Below are 12,174 nucleotides of genomic sequence, written 5' to 3'. Positions count from 1 at the left end.
AACTTAACTCGTATGATGATTTTAGCTATATTTTAATGATAATAATTTATTTTAGTATTTTTTGAATTTTAAGATTATGTAACACACAATCCAATATGCCACTACTGTATTAAAATGTCTGTAGAATGTGTTAAATATCCATTCTATTTTTAGAGTTAGAATCAATTTACATGAATTTTTATTTGAATTTTGTGAAACCCTGTAGGAAATGGATTATGTTATAGTGTATATTACAATATACTTTGCGTCTTTTGCTTATATTATACTTTCTCACTCATTAATTTATCACAGCTTATGTACTGCAGTTTGCCTTATTCTCCTTCATTTTTTTCTCCACATTTTTTTCCATTTGTTCACTAATAAAGCACTTGTTGAGGCCCTACTCTATGCCAAATTTTCCTTCTGTTCCTATTGCTAAATTTACAGTATTTTTATTTAATAGCCTCTAGCCTAGCATTTGGGGCCCTGGTGGCACAGTGGTTAAGAGGTCCGCGGCTAACCAAAAGGTTGGCAGTTTGAATCTACCAGCTGCTCCTTGAAAGTCCTATGGGGCAGTTCTGCTCTGTCCTACAGGGTCTCTATGAGTTGGAATAGACTTCACAAAACAGGCTTGGTTTGGTTTTGGTTGGACTAGCATTGTCCAGTAGACTATACTATGGAACACAAATGAGAGCCACGTATGGAATTTTTAATTTTCTTATAGCCATATTTAAGTAAGTACAAAGAAACAGATTAAGTTAGCTTTAATAATATATTTGTTAACCAGATGTATCCAGAATACTAGCACTTCAACATGCAATCAATATAAAAAATTGTTAATGTGCTATCCTGTTTCCATAGTAAGCCTTTGAAATCCAATGTGTATTTTACACTTAGTGCGTATCTCTAGACCATAGTACTTACTTAAACTCCCCTTGAATTTTAGGCATTCTTCATTGTTACTGTCCTCTAAATCAGCCTTTTAAAAAGTCCAGTGTATCAAGCTTCCTATCTGTTTGGATTGTAGCTAAATAAATACTTGCTTGAATGGTGTTAAGTTTGGGTGTTCTTGTTCTGTATAGTGATAGTGCAGATTCATCACATCAACTTAATAGAATGGATTAAAACCCACAAAATTTACTTGCAACTGATCTTGAATTGTTGTTGTTAGGTGCCGTCGAGTCGGTTCCGACTCATAGTGACCCTATGCACAACAGAACGAAACACTACCCGGTCCTGCGCCATCCTTACAATCATTGTTATGCTTGAGCCCGTTGTTGCAGCCAGTGTCAATCTGCCTTGTTGAGGGTCTTCCTCTTTCTGCTGACCCTGTACTCTGCCAAGCATGATGTCCTTCTCCAGGGACTGATCCCTCGTGACAACATGTCCAAAGTATGTAAGACTCAGTCTCACCATCCTTGCTTCTAAGAAGCATTCTGGCTGTACTTCTAAGACAGATTTGTTCGTTCTTTCGGCAGTCCATGGTATATTTAATATTCATTCCCCACACCACAATTCAAAGGCGTCAATTCTTCTTCAGTCTTTCTTATTCATTGTCCAGCTTTCACATGCATGTGTGGAGGACATGTTTCAGCTGAGCTTCCAGACTAAGACAGACTAGGAAGAAGGACCTGGCAGTCTACTTCTGAAAAGCATTAACCAGTGAAAACCTTATGGATCTTGAATAATATAAGATTAATAAATCTTATATGATTGAAAACACCATGGCTTGGGTCAGGCGCATAGTCTTCAAGGTGACATCTTTGCTCTTCAACACTTTGAAGAGGTCCTTTGCAGCAGATTTGCCCAATGCAGTGCGTCTTTTGATTTCTTGACTGCCGCTTCCATGGCTGTTGATTGTGGATCCAAGTAAAATGAAATCCTTGACAACTTCAGTCTTTTCTCCATTCATCACGATGTTGCTCCTTGGACTAGTTGTGAGGATTTTTGTTTTCTTTATGTTGAGGTCCAATCCATACTTAAGGCTGTGGTCTTTGATCTTCATGATTAGGTGCTTCAAGTCCTTTTCACTTTCAGCAAGCAAGGTTGTGTCATCTGCAAAACGCAGGTTGTTAATGAGTCTTCCCCCATGCGTCTGTCAGTTTGTGGTGCTGTGGGGGCTTGCGTGTTGCTGTGATGCTGGAAGCTGTGCCACTGGTATTCAGATACCGGCAGGGTCACCCACGGAGGACAGGTTTCAGCTGAGCTTCCAGACTAAGACAGACTAGGAAGAAGGACCCGGCAGTCTACTTCTGAAAAGCATTTGCCAGTGAAAACCTTATGAATCTTGAATAGTATAAGATTAATAAATGTTTAAATACCACGTTATTGACTTCCACAAAGGCTGTTTTAATATAAAGAACCATGGAAGATCTGTAACCCAAATTTCATTTCAATTTATTTCTTAGGTGATTCAGGTTGGAGATGGTGTTCTTTAAGTGTTATTTATTGCATTATCTGGTTCAGATAGTTAATTCAGTTTCAGTGTAAAGGGTAATAATTTTAATTAACTTTTGTTAATAGACTTTTTTTCTTCTCTAGATTTGTTTTGAGTTTGCCATCAATTATTCATTTAAGTGTATACATTTATGTCTCGAAAATTATTGCAGCAGCTTTAATATTTAAACATAGTACTAATAGCAATAAAATACCTAAGCTTGAGCTCATAGTCTAAGTCTATCTTTCAAAATGATTTTATACCAATAAAATTTATTTAGTGATGATTTTCTGAAGAGAATAAAGGAAATGTATCTTCTATAATGAAAATATCATGGTAGATCATCATATTATTAAATTATTTGTTATGCTAAATAGATGAAAAAAGAGACAGTGCTCTCATAGATTGCATGAATGTGACAACCAGTAGAACAAAGAGAAAGAATCCTTAACTAGGATTCTAAGCAGAATACACAGATAAAATTAGGATAATAGGTAAGAGAACAAGACTTCCTAAATTTCTCTTAACAATTCTTTGATGCTTCCAGAATACTTCTGAAGGTAATTTGCCCCCCTCTTAACTCAAATTGGACTCCCTGAATTCCTTTTTTTTTTTTTTTTTAATTTGAGAAGCCCCAGAAATTCTATATAACAGAGATTCTGTTAAAGTATACATGTAGGAACAAATACCCAAAATGTAGTATTCACTGATTTTGCACACAAGCTCTTCAGTATGATGTTTTACTATACAAACAAGTAACGTTCACATTGAACTAAGTGTTCATTCGCATGTCAAGGCAGTGATCTGTCCTGCTCCTTTGTAGAGGTAGGGCGGTAGTATAGCTGTTCTGCGCTCTGCTTTGACTTAGGGGTGCCATTTTTCCACCTTTTTTTCCTACTATGTCAACTACTGCTTCTCAATATGGTACCCTTTTCACCACTCTCAATTCCAACCCCCACATCACTTTAAGTGTTGGTGAACTCTAAAATCCCCTTCCTGTGTTTTTGCATATATATTAAATTTGGCCATTCAAAACACAAGAGAATTTCAAAACAGCTTCAAAATAGGATAGAACAACAAAACATTTAAATAACATTTGAGGTGTTATATCAATAATTTGTGTTACTTTTCAGTAAATGTGACATGACATATTCTTCTTGTAGAGTTCCAACCTGATTCATCATAAAGTGTCTCCTCCTAATGACCGACAAGGATCTCCAATATTATCATTCATCGTTCTTGAACAATTCAGTGCCATTCGTTTAGTACAAAGTGTTCATCAGTCACTTGCCGCTCTCAGCAAAGTCATCAGAGGAACTACATTATTGAGTTCAGAAGTACAAAAATTGGCAAATGCTTTATTAAACCAAAAGGTAAGCCAATTCAACCATATATGTTTGTATTTTATTATTATAAATGATTCTTCCATCATGTATACATTTGTCAGGAGTCTTATAGTTAATAGTATCCAAAAACACAAGTCAAACTGTCTTAAGCCATATAGGAATTAATTGGCTGATATAACTGAAGAGTTCAAGGGTAGCTGGTATTAAGTCAGCTAGGTGTAGGACTTAAAATTGCCTTTAGGACCTGAACAACTTTTGTTGGTCTGTCTGTCTGTCCATCTAGAGCCCTGGTGATGCAGTGGTTAAGAGCTCGACTGCTAACCAAACGGTTAGCAGTTTGAATCCCAGCCACTCCTTGGAAACCCTATGGGGAATTCTACTCTGTCCTATAGGGTCAGTATGAGTCAGAATCGACCCTATGGCAATGGGTTTGGTTTTGGTTTTTATCTATCATCTGTCTGTCTGTCTGTCTATCTGTCTACCTACCTGTCTACCTACATGTCTACTTACCTGTCTCCCTGTCTACCTACCTGTCTTTGTAGGTGTCTACCTATCTGTCTATGTCTGTCTATCCATTCATCCATCCATCTGTCTATCTAATCTGTCTATCATCATGGTTATCCAGGCTGCTATCACAGAAATACTACAAGTGGTTGGCTTTAACAAAGACAAATTTATTGTCTCACCATCTGGTAGGCCAGAAGTCCAAATTCAGGGTGCCAGCTCCAGGGGAAGGCTTTCTCTCTCTGTTGGCTCCAGGGGAAGGTTCTTACCATCAGTCTTCCCTTGGTCTGGGAGCTTCTCAGGCACAGGGACCCCAGATCCAAAGGACGTGCTCTGCTCCCAGCACTGCTCTCTTGGTGGTATGAGATCCCCCCGTCTCTCTGCTCGGTTCTCTCTTTTATATCCCAAAAGAGATTGGTTTAAGATATAACCTAATCTTATAGACTGAGCCCTGCCCCATTATCATAACTGCCACTAATCCCGTCTCATCAACATCATAGAGACAGGATTCACAACACATAGGAAAATCATATCAGATGACAAAATGGTAGACAGTCACACAATACTAGGAATCATGGTCTAGCAAAGTTGACAGATATTTTGGGGGGATACAGTTCGATCCATGACACTATCTATCTGTTTGTCTATCATCTACCTATGTGTCTAATTCCTATGCTTTCGTTTATGTTGGCTTCACTTTTGGTCAGGTCTTCTATAGGTGGTATAACCTAGCATTTTACATCTTCTAATCTTCATGTCCAACAGAAAGGTGATCACTGTTTTCTGGTAACTCGAGCAAAATCCTGTGATTAGGTTTGATTCAAACCAATTGGCTATGCCTTGTACTTATTCCTATACTAATTCTATGAACAGGGTGTGCAAAGCTCTGTTTGTCCAGAGTTTCACCCAAATGCTGATCCCAGCAGCTGGTAGTGAAATCAGTTCTATTTTTAATGCATATACTGAGACTGAGAAGATGATGGTTACTCAATGGAAAATCAGGGTGCTTTTAGCAAATAATTGCTTAATAATTAAACCATTTAAAATGATTACAAAGCATATGTATTTCAGATATATTGGATAGAAACAAAAATATGGAATATCTTTGTAGATTCATTTTAGCTACTTGGAAAATAGAAACCTTATAGAACTTGGTATCTGGAAAATATTTTACTATGGGAATTAAGAATTTTCTTTTTTTCCTGTTCTTTCAATATAGAGAACCCTCTGATAGTCAACCTAAAAGTCCTCTCTGTCTGATAAAAAAGATTGCCTTTCTAGAACTTTCTATGTCTTACTTATATTAAAAAAGGAGATATATATTTCTTTTCTACATATACAAAAAGAACTACTCTAACATCCTTATCTTTTGGAAAAGGATTTCAGTTTCGTATTGTTCACTGAATTATAGTTTTCTATCTCAGTTAATCATCTGTGATTATTAAAATACTGTAGTAATGTATTGTACTATAAATTGTGACTAATCTGTTTTTAATTTGAGGTAGATATATGTTGTTACTCATGAAAGAACCTTGGCAAACCAGTGAAAAGAGTTCCAAGAACTTTCTAATAATTTTATATTAATTAACTCAATCATCACAGGAACACTATGAGGTTGTACTAATACTATTTTCATCTTACTGTGAGAAACCTGAGGCAGAGGGGTGTTAAATAACTTAACCAGAGTAATGTAGTGAATAGTTGCAGAGTCAGGATTTGACCCTAGGCAAATCTGGTTGCTATAATAAATGTAAATGATTTAAGTTTTTTCATCAAAAGATAATTACTCTTGGAAGTTCATTTCTTTCAAAATCCACTGATATGCTGTATAAGGGCCATATGTATAATATAGACTAAATATTGTTGAATTAAGAAGAGGAGGAGAATATCAGTGATATAAAAACAAGACTTGTGTCGAAGAGCATGGTTTAAGTCCGATAGGATTTGCATAGAAGGAAGCATAGTAAAATTAAGGAGCTGGATAAAATATTTTAGACAATAAGAAAAATTTTTTGCAGAAATAATGTAGCAAAATGGCTAAGAATGTGGGCTCTGGTATCAGTCTGCCAGTTTGAATTCTAGTTCTACCACTAAGTAGCTGTGTGACCTGGAGTAGATCACTTAAACCTCTCTAAACTTTAGTTTTCTCATTTGTAAAATGAGTGTAATAATGGTACCGACATCACGGGATTATTGTGACATTAAATTAAATCATATGGGTAAAGTGCTTGCCGTATAACAAGTACGCTATAAATATTAGTTATTTTGTTATTGTTTCTTTAGGGAATTTCATTATGAAAAAGCCAGCTTCTGAAACATTAGTGTGGTGGTGGTGGTTGTTAGCTGCTGTGGATGGAGTCTACCCCCCTGACTCATGGTGACCCCATGTGTAACAGTGTTTAAAATTAGTTCAGAGAAGTAGGAGTATCGTGTTGGTTACTGTTTATTCGTCTAGGTAAGAGGTGGTTAGGACTTAGACTAGGGTAGTTCAAGAGGATTCTAGGTTGTTATTAACAAAACAAAGAAGGGTAATTGGCAAACCAAATTTATTTTGTTTCTGCTGTTAATGACCTGGGTGACCTTTGGCATAAACATTTGAAAAAAATGAATAACTTAATTTTAAACCATATTCTGTGATTTTAGTATGATGTGGGTACATTAGATCATATTGAAAGAAAACAAAGAACTAAAGGGGCTTTATTATATGAAATGATTTCCTTGATTAAGACCAAAGGATGGTGTTACAGAACGGGGTTACAGATTTTTAATACTTCATAACATATTTTCCTCTTTCCTGCTCCATTAATGTCTGCTAAGTATTTTCTTATTTGACATAGCCATAGGACCTGATGACTTATTTCTTAATTAAAATGTGTTTGTGTAAGATGCAGACAATCTCAATATGCAATTTATTGAATGAAGTATCCTATATTACCCTTTGAATTAAAAAATAGAGCCTCTGAAAATATCACTACCTTTGAAGTATTTTTATAATTTGTGTGAAAATGATTTTGTGTTTCTGTTAAAATTTTCTCAAAGGCTGAGAAATGTGTTTCGTGAAGCACACGTACATTATATCACAGATAGTGTCTTTGGAATAGTTTAGAATATCTGGTGAAACTCAGATGAGATTAGGCTGCCTTTCATTAACCCATAAAACCCATTGTCATGGAGTTGATGCCGACTCCTAGCAACCCTGTAGGAGGACAGAATAGAGCTGCCCCATAGGGTTTCCAAGGCTGTCATCTCTATAGAAGCAGACTGCCACATCTTTCTCCCACGGAGCAGCTGCTTGTTTTGAACCACTGACCTTTCTGTTAACATCCAAGCGCTTAACCACTGCACCACCAGGACTCCTTCACTAAGACAATGTCAATAAAATACTTTCTGACATTTACTTTCTAGTGGGTTTTAACAAAGATTGAGAATTCAGCACTATTCCATTTATTTCAGAATAAAAATTTAATTTTGTATTACATTTGAATGTGACAAGTTCTGTGTTATGTGATATGATTTAATGTGATTTCAGAAATATTTCAGTACTTGACATTTTCTTTACTATTTCTGACATGGAGTAGGAATTTTCCTAGAAAGAATTACAACTCGTTTATTTCTTTCATGGTTACTGGTGATCTGCTGAAACTTTTTGTCTTGTAAAAAGTCATAATACTTCTAATTTGTTTGTTAAAAAAAATAATATTGTAAAAGGTGATTAGTCTTCTCTTAAATGTTGGGATATAGGATTTAAGTCATAACATGAAAAGATATGACACCAAATTTCTTTATCTTTCTTGCTGAATAATCACTAAAGCAATATACTGTTTTGGTGGAAATTAATGGATTGTATTTCATTTTAAAAGAAAATTATTTTAATGGTGCCACTTATAAACTGCACATATATATATTGGCTATACATTTCAAATTATTCTAATATACTGGGTAGTGACATTAAATGGCTTTTTATTTTTTAAACCAGGTACTCTCAATGATATAGCAAGATTATTAGTGAATCTTAAGCCCTTTCAAAATAAATTTCTGAACAACTGGTTTTTAATTTTTTTGGACAACTGACACCTTTGAAAATTGAAGGAAAGTGATGCACTCTTTAAAATGCACATCTGTATCCACAGAAATGATTATTATAGAATCTCAGGATATGTAAGAATTAAGATCTCTGCTAGACCAGATTTTCCTTTCCCTCCTCTCTGCCGTGGCTTTTCCTTATAGCAGTGCTTTTCAAAGTATGATCTCCAGAAGAATAGCATCAGCATCATTTGAAAACTTGTTAGAAGCACGAATTCTTGGGCACCACCCCAGACCTACGGAATTAGGAACTCTAGGTGTGTTACCCCACAGTCTGTGTTTGTTCAAGTCCTTGAGGTAGTTCTGATGCATGTTAGAGTTTGGGAACCACTGTTCTGTAGTCAGAATTCCCATCAAAAAGGACAATACCACCTGCCACATCACCTCCCTGCTCATCTCCATTACTCTTTGTCAGCATCCATGACCACCTCACCATTGATCGTCAAGGCTTTAGGGAAAAAAAAATGTGCATTCTAAGTTGTCGGGGAGCTTTTCTTAAAGGCCTCTCCTTTTTAAAATGTATCCCCCTGCATGCAAATGAGTGCTTAGAAAAATCATACCCAGAATTATTTTGCCAAATGATAATTATTAACGATGAATAATTTGTATTTTTCCATTAGAATAAAGTAATAGGTTATATTTATATAATTCTTTACCAGTTATAGAGCACTTTTGTAGCCATTATCCAATTTGCTACTCTCATCTATCCTTGCTTTTCTTAGAAAACTAAAGCTGAAAGGAGTTACTCCTGATAAAGTATCAAAGCCTATACTACAGTTCTGATGCTGTCATTCTTAGGTTATAGTTCTTTCCACATTATCTCTCATTGAATATTGTGTTAATGTGATCAAGCAGCTAAATTGTAGTCTTTGCCTTAAGAGACATTTATCAACTTTGCGTACCTGGAACTCCACATACTCGTCTCCAAAGGCTTATCAAATACTAGGGTGGAACTCCTCCCTCTACCTCATCTGTTGCTTCATTTATAATCAAAATTTGATTATATACACATGTTGTTAGGTGCTGTTGAGTCAGTTCTGACTCATAGCGACCCTGTGTATAATAGAATGAAACACATGCCCAGTCCTGCGCCATCCTCACAATTATTGCTATGAGCCCTTTGTTGCAGTCACTGTGTCAGTCCATTTTGTTGAGGGTCCTCCTCTTTTTCACTGACCCTACACTTTACCAAACATGATGTCCTTCTCCAGGACTTATCCCTCCTGATAACATGGCCAAAGTATGTGAGACACAGTCTAGCCTACTTTGCTTCTAAAGAGCACTCTCGCTGTGTTTCTTCCAAGACAGATTTGTTTGTTCTTCTGGCAGTCTATGGTACATTCAGTATTCTTTGCCAACACCGTGATTCAAATGAGTCAATTCTTCTTCAGTCTTCCTTATTCATTGTCCAGCTTTTGCATGCATATGAGGTGATTGAAAACACTATGGCTTGCATCAAGCCCACCTTAGTCCTCAACTTAACATCTCTGCTTTTTTTTTTTTTTAACACTTTAAAAAGGTCTTTTGCAGCAGATTTCTCCAGTCCAATACATCATTTGATTTCTTAACTACTGCTTGCATGAACATTGTGAATTCAAAGAAATGATATCCTTGACAACTTAAATATTTTTCTCTGTTTATTATGATGTTGCCTATTGGTCCAGTTGTGAGGATTTTTGTTTTCTTTATGTTGAGGTGTAATGCATACTGAAGGCTGTGGTCTTTGATCTTCATCAGTAAGTGCTTCAAATCATCTCAGCTTTCAGCAAGCAAGGTTTTGTTATCTGTATATCGCAGGTTGTTAATGAGTCTTCCACCGTTCTTGATGCTGGGTTCTTCTTCATATAGCCCAGCTTCTGGGATTATTTGCTCATTTGTAAATGTAAATTAGTTTTATTGAGTTACATAAAAACAAAGGGGTCTACATATACCCAGAATCTCTAGTCTCTTGGAACTCTCCTTCAGTATCCCTAACTTAATTCTGTCATCATGCCAAGATAATAGAATATACTTTCTTTTTTTTAACGTGTTTAATAGAGATTTTTGCTCCTGAACTTGTTCTTCTACTTGTCCTTTTTCGTTCATTTAGAAAATGAATATGGGAAAACAGTGTTATAAGTTTTTTTTAATATGTGAAGTAGTATTAGTATTACTTAAAGGTAGGCTGTTATAATTAAAGTATGTAGTATAAACCTTAAAGCAACCAATGAAAAAAGAAAATAGTAATAATAAGCCAATAAAGGACATAATGGAAACATAAGCTTTTACTCAATTAATCTGAAAGAGATACCAAGAAATAGAGAAGCCAGAAATTACCAGTGTCAACAATAAAGAAAGGGGACATCACTATATTAAAGGGATAATACAGATATTAAAAGGATAATAAGAGAATATTATTAAAAACATTTTGCTCATAAATTCAATAATATACATAAAATACACTAATTTCTTAAAGGACACAAGGTAGCAAAGTTCACTCAGGAAGAAACAGATAACCTAAGAGGCCTATATTTATTAAAGAAATTGGATTTATTTAAAACTTTTTCATAGAAAGAACTCCTAGAATACACAGGTGAATTCTAACAAACATTTAAAGAAAATATAATACCAACTCTATATTAACTCTTCCCAGTAAATAGAAGAGGTGGATACTTGCCAACATTTTTGATGAGTCCAGTATTGCCTGAAACCAAAATGTAACAAAGACATTATAGTAAAACAAAACTACAGATCAGTTTTCATCATGGGTAAAGGCACTTAAGTGCTTAACAGGGTGTTAGCAAATTGAATCCAACAAAATATAAAATGGATTATGCATCCTGACCAAGTAGGATTTATTCCAAGAATACAAGTTTGGGTAGACATTCAAAAACCAAACAATGATAATAGTTTAGCTTAACTAGTGAAGGAATGTCTGCCTTGAGCATTGTGCTCTTCTAAGAACCATCTATGTGGGATCAGATTGACAACAGCAACTGGGAAGATTACATAGGAAACTTAGGGGACCATGAGTTTATGTTAATGGGGCAGGAACAATTCAGAAATGAAGGATGAGAATGATTATACAACTTGAAGAATGCAATCAATGTCACTGAATTGTACATGTAGAAATTGGTGTATGTTCTGCTGTGTATGTTCTCAACAACAAATACAAAAAATAAACAATCAGTGGTTTTTACCCTTTTAATAAATTAACAAACAAAAATCATAAGATCATCTCAATAGACACAGAAGAACCTTTAGAAAAAATTCAAGATCCAATCACGATAAAAATTTTTAACAAAATGGGATTAGAAATGAACCTGCTTAAAAGCATAAAACCCAAGCATAAAAAGCATCTACAAAAAAGCTGCAAGTAACATGTTTAATAGTAAAATGCTTAATGATTTTACCCTAGATCAGGAATAGGCGTTATGTCCACTCTTGCCATCTCTATTCAGCATTGTATTGAAGGTCCTAGCAAGTCAAGGAAAAGAAATAAAAGACATTCAGGTTGAAAGGAAAAAGAAATCCTATCTTTATTTGTAGAGAATATGATCATTTATATACAAAATCTTACGGAATCTACAAAAAATCTATAGAACTAACAAGGTTTAAGTTTAGTTGGTTGCAGGTTACGAGGTAAATACATGTTAAAAAATTAATTGTATTTGTATATTCTAGGAACCAACTATTGAAAATTGAAGTTAAAAAAAATACCATTTGCAATAACATCAGAGGGTGAACTATCTAGGAATAAATTAGACAAAAGATGCGTAAAACCTCTGTACACTGAAAACACCAAAGCATTGATGAGTGAAATGAAAGAAAACCCAAATGAATGGA

The 12,174-nt window shown here is 35.2% G+C and overlaps 1 protein-coding gene across 3 annotated transcripts in view; it reads left to right on the top strand.

The window, feature by feature from the left end:
• The window catches only part of DYNC2H1 (dynein cytoplasmic 2 heavy chain 1), a 412,907-nt gene that overhangs the window by 300,702 nt on the left and 100,031 nt on the right, over positions 1-12,174 (top strand). For all 3 annotated transcript variants that reach the window (XM_049889447.1, XM_049889448.1, XM_049889446.1), the window contains exon 84: positions 3,580-3,789. In XM_049889447.1, the coding sequence (XP_049745404.1) occupies positions 3,580-3,789 (210 nt within the window). The remainder of the gene's footprint in view (positions 1-3,579; positions 3,790-12,174) is intronic.

The sequence above is a fragment of the Elephas maximus genome, chromosome 7 (genome assembly GCF_024166365.1).
Source record: "Elephas maximus indicus isolate mEleMax1 chromosome 7, mEleMax1 primary haplotype, whole genome shotgun sequence".
Taxonomy (NCBI): Eukaryota; Metazoa; Chordata; class Mammalia; order Proboscidea; family Elephantidae; genus Elephas; species Elephas maximus.
The sequence above is the reverse complement of the archived record's forward strand: the minus strand, read 5'-3'. Positions and strand labels throughout refer to the sequence as shown.